At 38.2% G+C, this 23387-nt stretch overlaps 2 protein-coding genes across 2 annotated transcripts in view; both read right to left on the bottom strand.

Annotated features, from left to right (window-relative positions):
* The window catches only part of LOC148940766 (uncharacterized), an 86732-nt gene that overhangs the window by 35683 nt on the left and 27662 nt on the right, over window positions 1–23387 (bottom strand). The window contains exon 4 of the mRNA XM_089105069.1: window positions 9261–9502. Within this exon, the coding sequence (XP_088961195.1) occupies window positions 9261–9502 (242 nt within the window). The remainder of the gene's footprint in view (window positions 1–9260; window positions 9503–23387) is intronic.
* On the bottom strand, window positions 6244–7266 carry LOC148940767 (serine/threonine-protein kinase pim-1-like). The gene has a single exon (XM_089105335.1). The coding sequence runs from the start codon at window positions 7264–7266 to the stop codon at window positions 6244–6246; it is 1023 nt and encodes a 340-aa protein (XP_088961461.1).

The following is a 23387-nucleotide window of genomic DNA, read 5'->3' as shown; positions in this document are numbered from 1 at the left end:
TAATGGTTGCAAGCTCCTATTTATGAAAATGCGGAATTTTGCAGTTTTTTTTCCAGAGGATGACCACTGATGCTGAGTTCTGAGTTTTTTTAGTTCTGAATTCTTTATTTAACAATAAAAATCAATAAACTGTTGAAACTACTTCAACACATTCTCCCCCATAAGGCTCCATGATGCGTGTTTATTAGTTTTTTTTCTCTGGGGTAATTGTATCAAAATGGCGGTTCTAGAAGATCGGGAGAGGGCTCATTCGAACATTAAAAGTTCTAGTGCCCTTTTTTAAGTAACCAAAAGGATAGTTAAATGGGAAAGTGGCGTTTTCTACCATTTTGTGGCACCAAACTACGATTTTGCCCCAAAGAAGACCGAAGTTGCTATCACCTGAAAATTCTGATATAGTCAATCAATCTAAAAGTATCAAACACTACATATTGAGCTTCCCAGTTTCAGAGGAAGTAATTTCGCATGGTGGCACACTAGTTCCTGAAAAGTCGCGTAATCCACACAAAATAAATGATCAATATGGATATTTCTTAATCATTGAACTAATTATGTTGACTCACTTTATTTTTCGCGAGGTTGGTTTTAACGATGTATAATTGAGCGTCAACTTTTATGAAGGAGGAGCGCTGGTTCATTGTGCAGGTGAGGGGCGGGAGACGTCTAAGAGAGCCTATTTCAATACCCAAATTGTATAACTCTCCATAAGGCTTCACATAAACATAGAAAGGGGTAGAAAGGAGGGAGTAGGAATCAGCCTCTTACCCCCCTTCATTTAGAACAAGCCTGAATAATAGTGCTGCGAGGTGTGACATTTCCCTTCTTATTGCAGAAAATTGTTTCTGGCATTTATTTTAAAGCTTCTTTTAATTAAAGTGATTTGTTTCATATTTCATAAAATTACATACATGTAGACCCCGGCGCCGCGCCGATGAGGGAAGACCGGTTGCGGCGGGGCCAAAAACAGAACGCCACGCCGCGCCGCCGGTAAGATGTCGGCGGCGCGCCACCGGCGTGATCAATGTTGACCGCAAACATTAATGTTTTCATCAGTCTTTCTCAAATCACAGCTTAAATTTACAACAGTATTCGAGCCTATTCATGAGTTCAAAAATTCACAAGTCGCTGGCAGGAAACTGGTCTTCTTCGTTATTCATCAAGAGAAGTAGAAATGTGGTAGAAACAAAATGACTGTGGCGTTTCAGAACCGTTGCATAATATGAGTAGTTGAGTTAGCTACTAGTTATGTACTCTTAACATAAATAATCATCAAAATTCGTAGTTTTTTTCATCGAGCATTACTGCATATACAACATCAAATACTGTATTACAAAATTTGTCAGTTATCTGGGTAAAAACTTTGAGTGAAACTTTGAACATAGAAGCTTAGTTTTTTCATAATACTCTTAGACTATATCTGTTTTGTCACCTTTGATACAGTTGAAATGGATGACTTTGATATTGATTGTTTTTTTTGCTCTTTTGGATTCTTAAAAAGACTTTTTGTATCAAAAACTGGTTTTTAATTATAATTTAAAAAAATGCATTTCAAAGCTTTTTGGCTTCTTTATAGAATATATGTCATGTAGGCTAAGGCTGAACTGCTGCTTTTTTATTGCTTTTGGCTGCTCTTTTGGATATCATTCGTTTTTTTTCCCTTTGGAGATTCATTCCAAATTATAAATTAATAAATACCTAATGGAAGTCAAATTATAAACTACATCTAAAAGGAGTAAATTTATCAAATTGAAAAATACATGGTGCACACTTCACATGAGAAAACTTCAATTACAATGAAACAAAAACACTTAATTGTTTATTTGATATGAAGAAAAATGAAATATCAGCTATTTTCTTGTAAAAAATGAAAAGCTCATCTGTTTTAAATGTAATTAAATGAAATAACATGCATACTGAAGTAGCTCCAGAATGATGTTGAGATTTTCCTCCTAGTTCGTCGCTTTAATCCAAGCAAATTGTTAGGATACTTAGTATCAGTTATTGAGTGCAAGCTTTGATTTCCAAATGCTCACAAAAATTACCAAATTTAAGAAAGTCGCAACAATAAGTCACCTGTGGTCAAAATACTCAAAGACTCCTCTTTGATCCCCACCCAGGCTCAAAGCTTCTGCTATGGTCATTTCCATGGAAATCTCCAAAGAGTTTCTTTTTAAATCAGCTTTCAAGCGTAGTTACGGGTATTTAGCCTTTTTTGCTTTTCTTCAAAGCTTTGAAAAAAGTGTTATAATATTCCAAATGTTATATTTGTGTATATTTTTGGTAATCATTTGTGCGGGGATCTAATTTTTCAAACCACTGTAGGTACGTAAGAACGTTGCAACATCTAGTACCCTGGGGTCATAAGACTGTCAAAGACTCCTCCTTGAACCTCCCAAATTCAAAGCTTTTATTATGACCTGGCCTTTAAATGTAACTCGGGCACTGGACCAAGGGCGCCATTGTCGCTCGAGCGCAATGTTAGGTGGGGATGTCGATATCACTTTCGTCACACCAATTCGTTTTAGTGTGAATCTGCCTGGTACTTATGAATGAATGTTTTCAAATTAAACCCGTTTCCTAAATAAGAAAAAAAAACGGTTGGGACGGATATGTCCCTTTCCCTTTGGACGATAAAACTATGCAAGTGCTGTATCAAGTATAACTCACGAAAATCTTTTTAATTTTTGTCAACTTTTAAACTTTTTGGGATCCCTGCTTTCAATAAAAAAAAATCAAGGTACTATCACTTAAATATAAGAAATCCCTATCCCCCCCCCCTATGGATACCATCTTGATAGGACACCGTCTCTGCTTTAAATAAAAAAAAATAATTAACTTATTGGCACCCCTGCTTTCCAAAAAAAAATCGAGTTATTATCATTTAAATATGATAGCTCCCCCCCCCTCTGGATACCACCTTGATAAAATGCCGTCTCTGCTTTAAATTGAAAAAAATAACTTTTTGGGATCCCTGCTTTCAATAAAAAATTTCGCGATATTATCATTTAAATGTAATACCCCCCTACCCCCCCCCCTCTGGATACCACCTTGATAGGATACCGTCTCAGCTTTTATTAGAAAAATAAGTTACTTAACAATTAACTAGGTCACTATATGGTTCAAACAAACACGCAAAATAACGTTAAACAGCTTAGTGTTCCTTGAAAAAAAATGAGGGTATCAGTAAATGGGTACAAAGACAACAACAAAAATGTCGAAATTATTCAGATATACCTTAAATTATCGGAAAACTGAGTCACAGATTCACCTTGACATTCAATAAGATCCGAAGAATGTATTTAAAATGGAGCACACACAAAAGCCAAATTAGGACAGTAGCCTATGAGAAATTGCAAAATATCCAAGACAATGAACAAGTCTTAATGGGGGGCCCTGTTTCTATCAAAATATTACAATGGTTTCCCAGGGAATTTGATATCATTTTCTTCTGTCTCCACTTTAAATGAAAAAAAAAATTATCCTTTTGGCAACCCTGCTTTCAGTAAAAAAAAAAATAAGGTATTGTCACTTAAACATGATAGCCCCTTATCCCCCCCTATAGGCAATAATTTACAATTTATTTATGAGTCATATTTTTGGGGTAGCTTCCGAGTATTAAACATTCAGGCGTTCAACAATTGAGTATTAAACATTAAGAAAATCTTATTTAAAAACATAAAAAAAAAAAAAAATCTGCAAACTTACAATTCAGCTGTAGAAACAATCTGTCGGCTGTCAATTTCAGAATCCAACTGAAGGCTGAAGCTGTATAGTAGTGAATTCGTTCTATAATTCTGTTCAACTTGAAAATAAAATTCTTGACTACGAACGATGTTAGAAATAGCGATTGGGAAACTACATTCAAAATGATTTAAACTCATTTCATAAAGACGATACTGTTTTTGTCAACGTATGAAGAACTGTATATATTGCAATATTTGCAATTGCATATTGCATCTGTCTGGTTTTTATGCAAAGTAACAAAAGAGATAAAAATTAAAGAACAAGAGAGTAGTGAAGAATTAGGGTATGCAACGTAATATTTGGCAGGGAAAGTCACTGGGGATAAATCGCTAGGAGTGGCACCGTGATTGCGTGATTTTCGGGGATTCGGGGAACCAATTTTTTTTTTCGGGGTGACACATAGATTTTCGGGGGAATACCAGAAAATTCGGGGATAGTGCAAGCCCTGCTTGATTTCTAATCAGGAAAATCGAAATCTCCGACTTTGTGGTTGACGCAATAAAGAATTGCCACAAAATTAATTTAAAGTCGACCGAACGCCACAACCTTTGCCGGGGGCGGTGCACCGTTGGTGTGCCGGTGGCGGTACAATCCGTCGGTGGCGTTCGACCGGGCCTCTCGTCGGCGGCGTTCGGTCGATCCGCCGGCATGGCGCCGGGGTCTACATACATGGATGTTCAAGTTCACATCAGCTATTATGAAGGAAGGGTTTTGGGTCATTTTTTAGTGGGGGTGGGGGCACAGGCTTCAAAGAGTGCATTATAATGCCCCGGTTAACCCAATTTTCATTAAGCTTTCACATAAAGACAGAAAATGTTTTTGGGAAGGAGAAGTTAATATTTAGTGCCTCTTGATTCCCAGGAATACTTTTGGTCTACATCTTTATCATTGGTGCTAGGGGGGGGTAATAGTACCCCTCCCGTTGCGATTTTTTTTTCTATGTAGCATAAAACATTAAATTCACATACCTGCCAGCACAGAGGGGGAAAAGGCGAGGCAGGGCATCATGAGCCTTGCCATAAAATTCCGGGGGGGGGGGGCGGTAAGTGCTACGATGAGCTTTGTTTTCAATGATTTTAAATAGTAATATTTATCTTTCCCTACTTATAAATTTAAAAAACTTTTTCCACAAAATAGAATTTTCATAGGAAAGTAAAGAGCTCCATTAAGCCATATGCTAAGGGTAGGGGAGGGAAATAGTTTGTTGTCTTTGATCCGTCTAAACATTTTGCACTATAAGCTCCTGTGGAACTTACGATCTATGCACAGTTTGGTAATGAAGTAAATAAAATGTCAATATGTGTTGCCATGTTGTCAATATGGCGTATCTGCAACAGCTCGAAAACAGCCTGGGTATGAAATTGGAAATTTCAGGAACGGGAGTGGGGAAGACAGAAAAGTCGATCTTAAATATTGATTTTTGTTAGTTAAATCAAAAGACACTATACGCATCCATATCATCGAAATACCATATGTACCATATTTTGGGAACGGCTTAGGAGATGAAGTCAAAACTTTCAGGTACTGTTTGGGAAAGGATAGGAGGGGGAGGCAAAAACCATCAAATTTTATTTTAGATTAGGAGCAAAGGGTTAGAAAATTTGTGTCTCTGATTCACAAACAGTTTTTGCACTTTAAACTCCTATAGTCTATGCACAGTAAAGCAGCAAGGTTAATACAGTGCAAGGTTATCAAAATGGTGTATGTCCAATACATCGAGATCAGCTTGGGGTATGAAGTTGGTACTTTCAGGGAATGTTAAGGGGAAGATCAAGTGAACATTGAACTACGACTTGAGGTAGAGGGTAGAGGTAAATCAAAAGAGTCCAAGTGCATGCAGGTTATCAAAATACAATATCTGTAGTATCTCAGAAACGGTTCAGGGGAGGAAGTCGAAACTTTCTGTAAGCATACGAAAAGAAGGACGGGAGGTGGTGGAGACTACACATTATTTGGGGTATAGAGCTAAATATGCTTTATTTCCGGGCAACCTAAACGTTTTTGCACTACAAGCTGCCGGTAATCAAGCTGCCAAGGTAAATCAAAAGACACAATGTGTTGCCAGTTTACCCAAGTGGCATATCTGCGCCAAAACAGAACTCTTTTTAATAAATTACCTTTCCATGCATTTATTTAGCTAAAGAGATAATTATAACAAAATATAACATAAATTGCTCTTTTAATAATAAAATGATGAATTAAGATACATGTATGTCCAAGGGTTCTTGGTGTTTTATTTTTTTTAATTCTGTTTAATTTTTTTTTTAATTTCTGTTCGTTGGGGTTTCGTTTATTCATTGATAGTAATCTTGGTTCATTTTAAGTTTGAATTATAATAGAAATTTATTTCTGCTTGACTTAGGTTTTAACATGTCTCTTTACTTTTCTTTAAAAAATTCCTTTTTCCAAAAAAGTTTTGTTAAATTAATTATTTGGAAAAGAGGATAAACCTCTTTTGGTTTCACGCAACACAACTGTAAAAGTATGCGAAAAAAGAAATCAATTCAAACCATTGAAACAAATGTGGTTTAATATGTCTCTCAGTGTAATTCTTTCATCTGGATCCTCGTTCAAACACTTACTTAGCAGGTCTTTTACTTGTATCGAAAAGGTGGGCGTTATGTTCTTTATAAAACTTCTAACGCTTTTCATAACTAACGCTTCTAACGCTTCTTTATAACTAACCACGTATGGTGATTCGAGTTTTGCGAAGATATCTTTCCCAGTGAGAAGGCCAGCCAAAACTAAGCCCAAGGACCAAACCGCCACAGCCTCAGGTTTGTATATTTCTTCGCGTAAAAACTCAGGCGGTAAATAAAGTGTTGTGGCAACAAGATTCTCTAGAGCCCTGTCAATATGTGTGGCACTTCCAAAATCTATTAATTTTATGGTTCCTTCGGATGTGATAATAATATTTTCTGGCTTTATGTCTCTGTGGATAATTTTACAATTAAACAGTCTTTGGACACAGATGCAAATTTGTCTAAAGATGAAAAGTGCCTCTTTTTCACTAAGCCTCAGATGACACTTAATAAAACTATTTATGTCCAACGCATTTTCAAAAAATTCCGTGACAAGCCAAAATTCATCACCCATTTCAAAGAAGTCAAACATTTGAACGAACCCATCTAGGCCTTTGATTTTTATCAGTATCTCAATTTCCATAGGAACCACTTTTCCTCTTTCGTTCACAGTGGAATCGTATATTTTGCATTTCTTTATTTTCTTAATGGCTACTTTTCCACCCCCAGACTTATCCGCCCCAAGATAGACTTTCCCAAACGATCCACTTCCAAGCTGCTGGTCAGTAACAGAGAAGCGACTATCAAATCGACGTTTTTCTTTTTCGGTGAGCAAGCAGATTTCGTCTAAATCCATGCCACTTTCATCAAAATTAGCCCCAATCTCGCCAATGAGGCTATAAGGGTCGCTGTCAATTTCTTTAATTCCCTCTGGCTCAAAAGAAGCGGAACACGATTTTTGAATCCGAACAGCAGATACTCCATTACTCATCCTAGGCATGATCGCTTCTTACTAAGAGAAATATAGCTTTATAATATTTTATTACCGTTTCTTCATATTAATTGTAATACTTTTTCTTCTCATTTGCGTCATTTTCAAAAGTCAAGTAAATAATAAATCTACATGACATTTTAAACTTCTAAAACATTTTTAAATTGTCAATATTAACTTAACAATAATTATGCACCAATTTTCTTTTTTTTAATGAAACTTGTTCCTATGGTTAAGTGTGAGTTAGCTAAATTTATTTTTGGGTATATCCTATCTTGATATCCCCATGACATCATGATATCACGAGTGTCTATTACGACACGTGTGTCATGCATCCAGAGAAGATATCTCTAATAATACTACAGGTGACACATCGCTCTTTACTTATTCAACCGTTTTGCGTTGAATTGACAATGAATGATTCTAGATTAAAAAAAAAAAAGATTTTGAGCCTCTGAACTATATTCAATACTGTAAGACTGAGCAAATCTATCTTCATTTATAGTTTGTGTTTGTAATTTTCGAGCGTAAATTGAATTGTTTGTGCTGAAAACAAGACAACATGACATAAATATGACGTGATAACAAGCGCGCAAGAACCGATGGCGTGAGCAAGCAGGAAGGAAGCAACGAAAAGCGGAAGAATCTGGGTTTTTGCCAGATCTTTGGCTAGTCTATATAAAATCAAGTATGTGTATGTTTCCACTCAAAAATAGCCTAAACTAATCAAGCAAAAATGTGAAAATTTTGGTACCATAAGAATGTGCATAGGGCATGCAAATTCAAAAAATATACACAGAAAAAATCAGGGATTTGATGTGAAAATAGCAATCGTACGATGGCAGAAGGCACAAGCAAAGCGACACCACATTTGTGAATGTAGCGGCCCGTACTACCAACCGTAAAGAAAGAAATGAGCGGAGAGAGGCAACATCAGGGACATTACATTTGTGAGTTCTGAATACCAAGGCGACGGGAGGGAGTTGCCAAAAAGCCAGTGAAGCTGGCTGTTGCAAGCATTAATATTTTTTTTAAGTATATTGTTCCTTTCCAATCCCTTTGGATAACTTATAAAGGGCATTTGAATTTTTGATTTCTGTTTGAATGAGCCCTCTTCCAATTTTCTAGGACCATTAGTTCGATACGATCATCCTTGGGGAGAAAATTAAATAAACATGCTTCCGTAATCTTTCTTCTTGGACAAAAAAAAAAAAAAAAAAAAAAAAAAAAAAAAAAAAAAAAAAAAAAAAACAGAATCCCCACTTTTGCAGATATAAAGCTTTAAACCTCTACAGTAGGATTTGTGATATGCTGAATTTTATACTATTATTTTTCATTAGGATCACTTGAAATTTTGGGGGTGTTTCTCTCTTTTTTTTTTGGAAATCAGGGAATGCTTCTCAGGCTCGTAATTTTTGAGTAGTAGCATTAAAGTGAATGAATTTTATATAATCAAAATCAGCGTAACAACCAATTCTTTTGGTACACTAATAGTTGTCAAAATTCCTTTTTTAGTTTCGGTTACTATTGGTCCCAGTCGCCCTTTACTTAAAGTGCGTTACCACGAACTGTTTAAAAAAGGAACATGCTCAAGGATAAATCGTATCTAAAAGCACGTGCAAATTCGAAAATCACGGGAAAGGCGGTAAGTAACTCGGAGAAAATCTTCGGAGAATGACGCCATTGTTTGACACGTGAAAGAATAAGACAGTTATAAACGCTAATAGTGATGACGTCATTGGTTGCATCTTAAGATCAGGATGTCGCAAATATGTTATTAATTGACATTTCTAGAAGTAGAGGCTAAGTCCGAAACTCCTTACTGTAATGACCCTCTTAGTAAGCACGCTCCGTTTAGAATACAGAAGGCTTGAACCGCAGGATTCAATTGCAAGCGAAAAATTTTGAGCAAAAGAGGTGAAAAATAGGTTTTGGGTGTTTTCGTTTTTAAACTTCATTGGTTGTTTAGAAATTCTTTCCTAGATAAAGTGAATAGTACTTACATATTGAGTTAGGTAGAGTCCCCTACGACAGCTTTGACAACCTTTAGGCCCAGAGTATACGCACTCGCCACATGACACGTGACATTTTTTGCAAATCTCACCATCCTGGAACCAACCACTCTCACAATGGCGAACACACCGATGGCCCTGAATCAGTCTTGTTTTATCCTTGCAAGAATCACAACGCACAGAGCGGCTATGGTTCTGGGTTAGGTGGCACGAAGCACATGTTCCATGACAAGCTATAAGAGTCAAGTAGATAGACCTAAGTATTGAACAATAAATATGACAACATTCTATAAAACACATGGTTTGTTCTGTTTTATAGTTCCAAGTTTTTTTTGACGTTGAGTACGTTTTATTATTATTCTTCCCTGACATAAAGTATTGATTTTTTTTTTTAGAGCAAGTTCCAAACGGCTAAATCTATGGCCAAAGTTAGTAAAAGCCGCACTTTTTCTGTATATGAAAGCAGGCCACCGTTAAAAAACATAAGGTACTGACAAAGAAAAGCAAAACATATTTATTTACTCCCAAGAAATGCGAATTCAATGAGACTCAAGGTTTGAACTTGAGACTCATTGGTCCAGTTATCTGAAACTGGTGGTTCTAGCTCCACTTTGTTAGGGCTCATGGTCGAGACTACCTAGACTGACGTGTTACATGAATGAGACTGATGTAACACGTTCGCCCACCTGTGATTTCAGTTTATCCTCTTCCATAAACTGTCCAGTCTCCTTAAGCCCCACCAGAGACACTATTTGAGGAAGGTCTATAGAAGCAAAACCCTCACGAAGAGCCAGAGAAGAAAAACCTTCATTAGGGACCAGAGAAGCCATACTCATATGAATAAAAGTAATCAACTATTTGCCAAAAAGGGGAATATGTTGCTAAAATGAGGCAAATTTTTTTCTTTTTCACAAAAATGTCTTCTAAAGCTTGGGAACGTGTCGAGGGAGGGGAGAGGGCTAGGCACCCATCCTAATATCCCTGTTATGATTATTTCTCTTGACGCAGGGTCTTTTAACTGGTTTTTAATATTTAAGCAATTCCTCTTCCCCTCAAAAAAACAGACTTGCCTGTTTATAATTTCTTTGAATCCTGAGCCACTGAGAAAAACGTGAAACGTGGATGACGTTTTGAGCAAAACAACTTTCAGTGTCATTTTTTTTTTATTTACTCGCTCTTCATTAGATTCGTGGTTGTTAACCTAATGACTTTGAATAGCTCGTGATGAATTACCATTTACAGGAAAGTCGGTACTTATGCATTATACTGGCCCCACGAAAGAAGTCAAGTTTGGTTAATACTAATGAAATAAAATAAAATAGGATGAATATAAAATAGTTTTAGAAACAAATTTGGTCTGTATATTTGCACATTAGGAGGGGGGGGGGGATAAAGCAGAGCATATATTAAATACGTAACCTAACCTAGGTACCCCCCCCCCGAAACCCCCAAAAAACAATCGTTTAAATATTGTAAACTCGATAAGAAACCACGCTTTGCAATAGCAAATACCCGTTTGACGGGTCGCAATGTCTGGTTTCCTATACAGTATATAGCGGTGGGTGCCGCATAGTGCATAAGTATCGGAAAGTCTTTAGTAACTCAAACAGGTTAATTTTTTTACTTTTATAAAATAAGCCATAGTGGTCTATCATTGTTTGGTCCTTAACTGCTGAAACATTAATTATTTTGCAAAGATGATACAAAACTACTTCAAAAATAATGACATGATGAAACATAAATTGCTCATTTTTCTACAAATAAGGTTTCATGTATTCTATTACTAGACAACAAAACATTTGTTAATAGCAGCAGGGACTCAAGGCCTATCATTTTTGCTTTGATATACTACAAAGATTCAACATTTTTTTGCTTTGTCATATGGGAGCCATAATTTTCTTTACGTTAAGACCTGTCCGTTATGCTGCTGCTAAATATATACACAAAAATTGTGTTCTATCAGATTCTAGACACAACCACTTAAGGTTGCTTATACCATTATTACAAAATTAATTTAAGATAAAAACGTTTTCTTACAAAAATAAAGCGAAGTCGGGAATTAAAACGAAAAAAAATGTAATGCTTCGCAGATTACACAAGATCTATTACCTTTTAGAATTGTATAAACTAGTGCTTTAATGAAAAAAAAAAAAAAAAAAAAAAAAAAAACAAACAGGATGTCTTTTGGGGGCAGAAAAATTCCATGAGTAATCTTAAGAAAATAAAAGACCAATCTATAAGTCTCTCAATAGTCTTTCACAGACCATGAACCGATAACTCTTAGCATATAATGTTAATATTCTAAAAACTCAAGAAGCTCAGTTTTCAATAAAACGCTAGATTTTAGAATTCTACAGGAGTGCCACGAGTCAGTTTATTTGAGTTAGTTTTGCATATCTTGCATAATCTGCGAAGCAATAATTTCTATTCGTTCCAAGTTTCTGCTTCGCTCTTTACTTCCACGAGGAAAACTTTTTTTTTTTAAATTAATTTTTGCTCGTTTTTCTAAGTGCACACAATAAACCTCACACAAAGGTCCTTGTTTAAATTTAGACGATAAAACTGAACAATTCGATATGGTTTTTGTTTAAATAGGGCATTACATATAGGTTTTACTTCCTACCTCCCAGAGACTTTCCTACACGATATGCGCAACTTTGTCAAATAACTTAAAAGTCTAAAGGGTAGGTTGTCAACGGTATCATTGAGAATTTATACATAATAAACTGAAATATTTTAATAAAATGAAAAACAAACAAATGGCATTTGTTTCATAAGGCAGATTTTTCAAAACATGCGTTTTTTAGTTTTTGCTAAGCCCTATTTTGCTTCCCAGTATTTCCTCACCAGAAATGGACAAACTCCATAAGAGGCAAATGGAAAGAGGCAGTAGCTTTTGAACGAGCAATTAAACATATCCCTGTAATCCTGCCGTAAGCTGCTAGCCTGACAGAAAAAAAGAACTAGAAAAAAAGCCTGCAAAGAAAACAACAATTTTTCCTTGTGTTTCGGATGGGGGGGGGGCTCAAAACTTTCAGGGGGGTTTCAGATCATGGCAAATTGATTGGCCTTCTCAGAATTTGCATTCCCTGGCATTTTACCCGGCCACTTCGAAAGAAAGAGATCGTATAGAGAGCAACTTGGTAGAAGGCTCCTTTGGCTGGGAATTGTAAATTCTAGTGTCCTTTTAAAAAGGCCAAAACTCATTGGAGGACAAGCATCCCTCTCTTATGCAATTTTCACCCCAGGAAACCCCAATGGCATCGAATCAGTATTGTGTGACAGCAATTTTACTCTGAGTGTTCAAAAGATCATAAAATTTCCCTCCAGGGGGACGGGTAACATACCCGTGAAGCCAAGAGGGCAATGGTTACAAATTGTAGAAGTGACCCATTTTTCTAGCGCTGCCTAAGTAAAGAACGATGTGGGCACAATATGTTTGTTTTTTTTCTCGACCCGGGCACTTAGTATCGAAGGAGTTGTCGTAGAAACTTTAAAAAGGGCTCATTCGATTGGAAATTGGAGTGGCTAGTGCCCTTTTTAATAGTCGAAAGTGATTAGAGGGCAACTAGCCCCCCACGCCCATCATTTCTCAAAACACATCCAATCCAGATTTTGAGATAGCAAGTTTGATATGAGTAATTAGTTTCCGGATAGAAAATATGTTTTTAAGGAGGGAACTCCCCCACAGCCCTTGGGGTCAGGGTTGTAAACTATGACCTGGGGGCATATAAGAACGATGTTGGCACAATGTACTATTTATTATTTTTTTTTTCCTTTAGAGCAGGGCACTTCATATAGAAGGGTCGTCGTAGAAACTTCAAAAGGGGCTCATTCGATTGGAAATTGAGAGTTCTAGTGCCCTTTTTAACAGTCGAAAGTGATTGGAGGGCAACTAGCCCCCCTCACGCCCATCCTTCTCCCAAACACATCCAATTAAAATTTAGAGATAGCCATTTGGTTTAGCATAGCTGATTTCCAGATAGAAAATATATTTTTGAGGAGGACACTCCCCCAAAACCCTCAGGGCAAGGGTTTTAAGTTATGCCCTGGGGGAATATCAGGTTTTTATAGAAGGTGTTGTCGTAGAAACTTCAAAACAGGCTCGTTCAATTGGAAATTCAAAGGGTTAGTGCCCTTTTTAATATTCGAAAGTGACTGCAGGGCAACTAGCTCCCCCCCACGCCACTCATTCCCCCAAATACATCAAATCAAAATTTTGAGATAGCCATTTTGTTCAGCATAGTTGATTTCCAGATACAAAATATGTTTTTGAGGAGGATACTCCCCCGCAACCCTCGGGGCAAGGGTTTTAAGTTATGCCCTCGGGGCATATAAGGTTTTTATAGAAAGTGTTGTCGTAGAAACTTCAAAAAAGGCTCATTCGATTGGAAATTCAAAGGGCTAGTGCCCTTTCTAATAGTCGAAAGTGATTGTAGGGTAAGTAGCCCTCCCCCCACGCTCATCATTTCCCAAAACACATCCAATCAAAATTTTGAGAGATCCATTTTGTTCAGCGTAGTTGATTTCCAGATATAAAATATGTTTTTGAGGAAGACACTCCCCACAACACTCGGGGCAAGGGTTTTAAGTTATGCCCTAGGGGCATATAAGGTTTTTATAGAAGGCGTTGTCGTAGAAACTTCAAAAAAGACTCATTCGATTGGAAATTCAAAGGGCTAGTGCCTTTTTAATAGTCGAAAGTGATTGAGGGCAAATAGCCCCCCCACGCCCATCATTCCCCCAAACATATCCAATCAAAATTTTGAGATAGCCATTTTGTTCAGCGTAGCTGATTTTCAGATAGAAAGTATATTTTTGAGGAGGAAACTCCCCCACAAGCCTTAAGGCAAAGATTACAATTTATGCCCTGGGGGCATATAAGGTTTTTATTGAACTCTTTGTCATTGAAACTTGAACAATGACTCTTTCGATTTTAAATTTAAAGGGCTAGTAATCTTTTTAATAGTCTAAAGTGATTTGATGGCAACTAACACCCATCTCACGCCCACCTTCGCCCTAAACACGTCAAATCAAAATTTTTAGATAGGCATTTTATTCAACGTAGTTGAAAGTTTTGGAAATTAGTTCTTTAAGTATGACAACCCCTCCCCCCACAGCCCTCAGGGCAAGGGTTGTAAGTTGTGCTCTGGGGCATATAAAATTTTTATTGAAAGCATTATCGTAGAAACTTCAAAAGGGATCATTCAATTGGAAATTGAAAGGGCTAGTGCCTTTTTTAATAGTTGAAAGTGATTAGATAGCGACTAACGCCCCTCTCACACCCATCATTTTCCAAAACACATCCAATCAAAATTTTGAGATATCCATTTTTATCGACGTAGTTGAACGTTCTGGAAATTAGGTCTTTTAGGATGATAGCTCCCTCAGAGCCCTCAGTGCAAGGGTTTTAAGTTATGTCCTGGGGGCATATAAGGTTTATATAGAAAGTTGTTGTATAAATCATAGGCAGCACGATCGCGCTGCCTAAGTAAAGAACGAGGATACTCGAGAACGAGACAAGAAACCGGGACTAAGTAAAGAGGAGGACAATCCCCCACAACCCTCAGGGCATGGGTTTGATGCTATTCCGTGGGGGCATATAAGAACGTTATTGGCACAATGTATTATTTATTAATTTTTTCCTTTACAGCAGGGCACTTCGTATCGAAGAAGTTGTCATAGAAACTTCAAAAAGCGCTCATTCATTTGAAAATTGGAGTGGCTTTTGCCCTTTTTAATAGTCGAAAGTGATTGGAAGGCGACTAGCACCCCTCTCATGCCCACCATATCCCAAAACACATCCAATCAAAATTTTGAGATAGCCATGTTGTTTAACGTAGTTGAAAGTTCTGGAAATTCGGTCTTAGAGGATGACAACCACCCTAACAGACCTTAGGGTAAAGGTTGTAATTTATGCCCTGGGGTATATAAGGTGTTTATAGAAAGCGTTGTCGTTTCCAAAAGGGCTCATTCGGTCGGAAATCGAAAGGCCTAGTGCCCTTTTTAATGGTCGAAAGTGATTGGAAAGCTTGACATTTTTATAGTAAAGATCGATGTGGGTATAATGTATTATTTGTTGTTGTTGTTGTTTAGACCAGGGCACTTCGTATCGAAGGAGTTGTCGTGGGAACTTCGAAAAGGGCTCATTCGATTGAAAATAGAAAGGGCTGATGCCCTTTTTAATAGTCGAAAGTGATTTGAGGGCAACTAATCCCCCTTCCACTAACACCCTCCCACGCCAACCCTCCCTTTTCTGGTTTTAAAATTTAACCAAATCAAAATAGCGTAAGTGTATCCAAGCTATCAAAGAAAGTAAACAGATTTTTTTTGCGAATGGTATCAAGTTTCTCATTTCAGGTCAACTAGAAGAGGTATGAAACTAAATTAAACAGGACTATTTGTGTCCAGATTTTAAAAAGGGTGTATGTTGTTAAAAATTGCAGAAAATTTTTCTCTAGCATACAAATAGCAGGCCAAACTATAAAGTCTTAAAAAAACGAAAAGATTTAAAGTATTATTTTCTTTTTCCCTGAAAAGACTATATCAATATAAAACGAAGAGAATTTAATTTAAAAAAACTTTTTCCACAAAACAAGTTTTTCAAAGAAAAGTAAAAAACTCCATTAAACAAAAAATGAGCAAAAATAAAATAAAATAATCTACCAAGTGTGAAACTACCACAAATTAGCATCGATAAATAAACGAAACCTAAAACGAACAGAAATTACAATAATTAACCGAGTCAAACTCAAAACGAGCAGAAATTAACATAAGTTGGGCGCAAAACCCCTATGCCTTCCCAAGGCCAGAACAAAATTTGCACTTTACTAAAAAAATACAAATGAATGTGCATTGTTAGTTTAATATACATATACTGATATTTAGTAATCAAAATGTTAATATTATTTGATTTATTAAAGCTATAAAAGTAAAAACATTTATATTTTTTCAGTAAAGTGCAAATTTTGTTCTGGCTTTGGGAAGGGATAGGGGTTTTGCGCCCAACTTATGTTAATTTCTGCTCGTTTTGAGTTTGACTAGGTTAATTATTGTAATTTCTGTTCGTTTTGGGTTTACTTTATTTATCGATGCTGATTTGTGGTAGTTTCACGCTTGGTATATTATTTTATTTTATTTTTGCTCATTTTTTTTAATGGAGTTCTTTACTTTTTTTCAAAAACTTATTTTGTGGAAAAAGTTTTTTAAATTAATATTTTAATAGAATAGGTGAGCGTGGTGCACTTTGTTACAACCTGCAATCCAACATTTTATTTCTTAAGCAGAAAAACTGAAAAAGTCGGGCGGTACAATTTACAATTATTGATACATAGATTTTAACAGAAACAATCCAGAGGTTTAAGGAGCCGCTACCCCACATTATACAGTCAGAAGTTGAATTTATAAAAAAAACTAGTTTTTTCTCAACTTTTGAAGCCCTTAAATAAACAGAAATCATTCTTTATATGAAAGGGGCTGTCTCCATCTTAACTTCTTGCGCTTTACTCTAAAGCATGTTTTTTTGTCCCAATCTTTAAAGAACATTTACTGAAACACAAGGGCCATTGAATTGGAAACAGAAGGTTTTTCAAAGGACTGAACACTTTAGAATTTTAGCATTTTGAGCGGGAAATTGAGAAGGTGGCAGTCCTCCTTATATACAGAATCATATCAGTTCGTTTTAAATTTTAAAGGGTAGTTATGTATTATACCAAACACAGTCGAGAAGTTTGCTACATGTGAGATCTGAGAAAACCGGTTTCATAGCTACAAAGACAAATGGCGGGTGACAAAATGCACTGAACTTGTATAGTTTAGGCTATATATTTGTACACTTGGTAATGTTAGGTTGGGTTACTTAACGAACACCCTTCACCCTCCCTCCCTAATGTGCAAATATATAGCCCAAACTATATTATCTTATAAACTAAAGTATTATATTTTCATCATGTTTTGGTAAATTTCATTATGATTAACATAACTTCACTTCTTGAGTATGTTTGGTATAATACATAAGTACCTTTTGAAGTTGCTCCTTACTTTTAATTGAAAAATCTTTTTTATAGTTTTATGAACACGATGCTTATGCTTACGCAGAAAAGACTCTCGATATTCCAATGCTTTCTTCTGGTTTTTGACGGGTATAAGGTTTTGAGACAAACATTTTTCGAAATGTAATGAAAAAAGTGTGTCAATCAAAGTAAAAGTATATAAAAATAAAAAAGTAAAGTAGCAAAAGTGACAAGAAAATACACAAAACAATAGCCTACTTATGAAAAATAAAATAAGAACTCCTAACATTCAGTTCTATTGGGTAATGTTCATGCGCTGGAAGGATATTATTGAACATTATCCATATTTGTGAACTTGGTCATCAAACAGCGATATACTTAAGGCTTTCTAACTATATACTTTGTAAAGTATTGAAACCAAGATTATGGAAATCAAATCAAATCCCTAGTGCTGAGCGTTATTGAGAAAGCTTGTAAGGGTTGAACATTCCTGAGTAATACTGATGTTCTTAATTTAATGTTGAATACAAAAACCGATTGACGGCTTTATACTTTACAACTGTAAAACATTAAAGCTTTATCAAAGTATGCAACTAGATCAGTACACTCACTTCTGGTAAAATGAAAATAAATAAAATAATAATAAAACACAAAAAACGCGTCCGTTCTAGGGGAAATACAATTTTAAGCATTTTTTATTATAGTGGCTTCAGATACCGGCTCTTGGGTGCTCAGGCAAGCTCAATTTGACGGTGTATTTTTATAGTGATTGTCTCCTTTTTAAGCTGCTTTCCTTCTTTTTCTATAACTATGAAAACTTTCTCATGTACAAATAACGTGGGATGTTTAATTTCAATCTCGAAGCAAATACATCTTTGGAATAAAAAGCTGATTCTTTGATCTAATGTGATCAATATTTAGGTTATTCTGCTTTCGCTATTGATCACTATTTACTTACCATTCATTACTATAAAGGATTCGATTTTTTAAACTCAAACCAAATCATTTAGAAAAAACATTCATGGAAAACTGAAAAGGGGTCATTTAGTCAAAAAGCAGAACTCGTATTACCCCTTGTAAGGGTCAAAACTATTAGCAGGCAGCCAACCATAGGCCAACACACATTTTTCCATGGTTTTTCCCTTCTGTGCTCTCATTTCTTTGGTTTCCTCATAATTACTATATAGTCCCCGATTTCCGGGGGAATGCCCTCCCCCCCGGCGAGCAACCATGTCAACCATAGTAATTTCTGCTCAATTTGACTTAAGATGGCTTTATGTTTGTTCGTTATTGGCTTTGAAGTTACGTTTTACATTTGTTTGAGAATCGCTTTTTTTTAACTTTATTTTTTTAATTAATTAATTAAAGAATAAGGGAAATTGGCAACCTCTGCCAAACCCAATGTTAGCAGGTGAAAAAAAGATTATGAGCACTCAGTTAATAATTAAGATATTCGAATGTCAAAGAACATATCTTATTGCCTTCATCTTACACTTCAGGCATATTTGAATCTTATGTTAAATACATTTTCGACACATAAGCAAAACCAACTTACAAAGAAGGAACTGTTTGCCATTTAACATGAAATGGATACTCACTGTATACTTTTGAGGCCATATTTCAAAAGACCGTGTAAAGATGACGGGTTGTGTGATAATGTCTGTCATAAAGAACAGTTCTTCTTGATGTAGATTTAGTTATCCAATGTTAATAAGATCCATTTAAAAAATCCTAAGTTTTTTAAAGTGTCAATGAAAGCCAGTTGTGAATATAAGACTTGGGCTGGCTGTCACATGACAACATTTTAATTACATAAAAATTTGTATAGGGAATTAAATATCCTAGACAGTGCTCACAACCCAAGCCCCAAAAATATAATGCCAAACAACGTGACATCTAAGATAAAGAATCCCATTTTAAACTGGATTACATGATGTTCGTCTCATACGGACGAGATTTCTTGCAGCTTGAACTTCCAAGTTTGTCTTAACCTCTACAAACGAGAGAGCGGTTCCTCGACATTATTGAATACATGCTACGGCCAGCAGTTAAAAGTCGCCACGGTGTTACGGGTCCAGCAGTATATAGATCATATGGTCAAATTGTCTCAACTTTGGCTACTAATTTAACCTTCGTGCCAGTATTCTACAAAGAGAAAGCGGCCGGGTATATAAGCCTTACCAGGGCAGCAAAGGGCGTCCCCTTTGCTGGCAGAATACAGTATGACAATTTATTGACCTCCCAGAATCGAGATGAATGGGTGAACGAGGTGAACGAGGTGAGGTGAATGGAGCTCGTCCGGAATGATGCAGACCATGTCTGCTGACCACGTACCTCTGGATACGGCGTTTCCCCTAACTAAACGCTCCGATCAGGGTGGCCTCAACCTCATGAGGTGGGAGGAGCCCACCCCAGGATTCTCAGTATCCAGGTAAATCCTGGCTCTAATCAGAATCTAGGCCTAGGGTCGGTTGGGCTTGCAACCCTCCACCCGAGACCCATTGCAACGAATAGCTTAGTAACTGCCTCGGATGACCAACCTTCTTTTATCCCATCACGACCCTTGCTTGCCCCTGGACTGAGAAATCCCCAGCGTTTGAATCTTCTTGACCAAGGTGGCCTCCAAATTGCCACCTGGAGTGTATTGTCATTAAATTTTCCCGGAGCTAAGACGCTTCTGGCGATGGAACTGAAGAGATTCCGCATCTCTATTGCTGGAATAACAGAAACCCACCTAGTCGGGAACGGAAATGATAGCATAGGTGAGGGATACCGCCTTCTCTGGTCTGGCCAGACACACCACCAGAAGAAACAGAGTCGGGCTAGTTCTTGATGACAAATCCAAGAAGTGTCTACTGTCATTCACTCCTGTCTCGGATAGAATCGCTAATGCTCGACTCCATCATAAGCAAGGAAAAATGACAGTCCTTGTTAGTTATTCCCCGAGAAATGAAGCCGACACCAAAACAAAGGACACTTTCTACTCTGCCCTGACGTATGAATTGTCTAAGATATCCCCGCACGATATTGTCATTCTCCTGGGTGACCTTAATGCAACTGTGAGTGACAGCCACAGCTTATGGCGACAAGTCATTGGACCAGTTACTCCGGATTCCCTAAATGACAATGGTCTAAACTTCTACAACTCTGCAGCATGCACAACCTTGTGATTACGAATATCATGTTTGCAAGAAAGGACATTCACACATATAAATGGTATTGCACCAACGGCCATACCGAAAAAATTATCAACTATGTCATCGTGTCACAGAGATGGAGGTCTTCGATCAGTAACTGCAGGACGTATAGGGCAGCCGAGACTGGCAACACTGACCATCGCCTCGTCGTCGCTAACATGCGACTAAGACTCAAAGCCCATCACTCAGAACCAAGACAAGTCAAGATCGATCTCACTCGCCTCTGTGATCAGAAGATACGGTCGAAATATGCCATTGATGTCTCGAACCGCTTCGACGCACTCCTACCATTTGAAAGTTGTGAAAACGCACGGCTCTCGTTAAAAAAGAATGACCTGAAATCAGCGACAGCAAATGTTGGACGGAAAAAGCGTGCTAATAAAGCGTGGATTCAGTCGGATACGCTTGACGTCATAGAGCAGAGACGCAAGGCGAGGGTACTCGGTGACGTGCCAACCTATAGAAGCCGTAATGGTGTCCGCAACAAACTGATACAGCGAGACAAGAAGCTGTTTGTGGAAATGAAGGCACATGAGCTAGACGGTGCAGCCAAGAAAGGTGACATTGGCAGTCTCTATAAGCATCTCTGTGATTTAAAAGGCAACATAGCCCCCTAGGTTGCATTTTTTGTCTTTGTGGATGGCCAGCCGCTCAGTAACGAAGCTGCCCAGGTCAGTCGATAGAAAGACCACCTTTCGGGCCTCCTCAACGCCGAAGCTGTTGTGCAGACTGACCAGGAACTCATCAGCCTAGCCGCCATCACCCATGAACTGCTGACAAGTGACACAGAAACTTCTTTCACGTCATCAGAAATCTACACAGCAGTAAAACGTGTGAAGAACAACAAAGCGGCAGGTGTATGTGGAATATCTGCTGAGCTCCTGAAGTATGCCGGACCGGCAATGCTACTTTGGCTTCATATACTGTTTTCTGTGGTTTGGCGTACAGAATGGATCGCGAAGGACTGGCGAGCTGGTATAACCCTGCCCTTATGGAAGAGAAAGGGGAGCAAGAGCATCTGTTCGAACTACAGAGGCATAACGCTACTTTCAGTGCCTGGAAAGCTCTTTGCTATGACCCTGCTGGATAGATGCACGAGTATTCTCAGAAGAAAGAGGAGAGTCCAGCAGGCGGGGTTTATGCCCGGGAGATCAACTGTCGAACAAATCTTTACCATGTGCCAGTTAATTGAGAAGACAAAGGAATTCAGGAGGAAAGCATATGTAGCCTTTGTGGACTTCAAGGCTGCGTTTGACTGTGTGGATCGTAACTCGCTCTGGCTGATACTTCGATCAACTGGTCTACCAGACAAATACTGCAAGTTGTTTGAAAAGCTTTACGAAGAGACCGTGGGTTGCGTCCAAGTCAATGGCAAACGGAGCAAGACATTCGGCATCAAAACCGGTGTACGACAAGGGTGTGCCGCCGCCCCGGAACTGTTCAATTGCGTGATAGACCATGTCATGACACGAACAACAAATCACCTGCCCTTTGTTCTGCAGTTTGGAGATCGCATTCTGACGGACACTGACTTAGCAGATGATCTTGGTCTCGTTTCTGACTCGATCGACCAGTTGACTGACGCTCTGGAAGTCCTGTAGGAAGAGGCAACAAAAGTGGGGCTGAAAATAAACTGGCTTAAGACGAAGATAATGGCAATTGAGCCCCCAAGCCCAGTCTTGCCCCCTGAGAACATAACTGTTTGCGGAACTCCTGTTGAAGTTGTAAAGGACTTCACTTATCTTGGCCCCGTGCTGTCTAATGACGGCTCAATAGAGGAAGAGGCGTGCAGCCGAGTTACAAAAGCCTCGTCTATCGTCGGAAGGCTCCACAATCTCTGGAGAATGCCGCATATATCTAGGCGCACGAAGATACGAATTTATAATGCATCCGTAAGCTCGGTCCTCCTCTATTCAGCGGAAACCTGGCCTCTCAAATCAAGAATGATATACGTCTGCCAGACGAAACAGCTCCATCGGATTGATGGACTTCGATGGGACGATTTTTCAAGCAACGCAAGGTTGCTCGCACTCACCTCCCAAGTGCCATTCTCCGTCCAAATAGCGCACCGTACTCTCAGATGGTTCGGACACCTCCTGCGTATGCCGACGACAACCCCAGCCCGAATAGTCTACAATTTTGACACTAATGCTCATGGCTGGTCTCACCCGAGGGGCAGACCTCAGACAAGGTGGAAGGATAGCCTTAACAAATTCCTTGAGATAGCTAACATTGCTGTCGACGAGGCCCCACTGATGGCAGCAGACCGGTCAGCCTGGAGGCGCAGAGTTGCGACGCTCTCTACGCCGCCCCCAACGTGGCAGGAGCCTTAAGTCAACTAAGTCAGAATCGAGGGGCGTCTGAGATTTCTGTTAGAGAATGTGTGTTGCCTACCCTGTCTTCACCTCATCTTCACGGTCTAATATGACATGACATAGTAAGAAATAAACACGCTACTTTTTTCAGCTTAAATGACGTTTTGATAGATATCTAACGAGAAAGCGGTGCCTGAACAATATCGAATACAATACTGCAGTTACCAGTTCGAAATTGCGATAGTGTTGCGTCTCCAGCAGTAGCCCACACAGCTCATATGGGCGAAGTACTCCAGGCCCAGTAAAGGTATTACTCAAATTTTTGGGGGGCTACTCGGAGAAGAGGGTGTACAGAAACAGGCCTGAAATCCAATAGCCCTACATCCTAAGGAATGACGAACCACTCAAAGGGATCAAAGGTCTTAGCTCAGTGAGTTTGAGCAGAGCGCTTATCCCAAGTCTGTTATTTCCCTCACATAGTCCCAAAAACTGGTCACAATGTTACAGTTTAAGAATCACTATAACCCGGGCCAATACAGAGCATATATAAGCCTAATCTTACTTAGGTACAATCTTAGGCTTAGCGGCAAAGAC

The sequence above is a fragment of the Artemia sp. Qi Xiang Cuo genome, chromosome 19, assembly GCF_049724085.1.
Source record: "Artemia sp. Qi Xiang Cuo chromosome 19, ASM4972408v1, whole genome shotgun sequence".
Taxonomy (NCBI): domain Eukaryota; kingdom Metazoa; phylum Arthropoda; class Branchiopoda; order Anostraca; family Artemiidae; genus Artemia; species Artemia sp. Qi Xiang Cuo.
The sequence above is the reverse complement of the archived record's forward strand: the minus strand, read 5'-3'. Positions and strand labels throughout refer to the sequence as shown.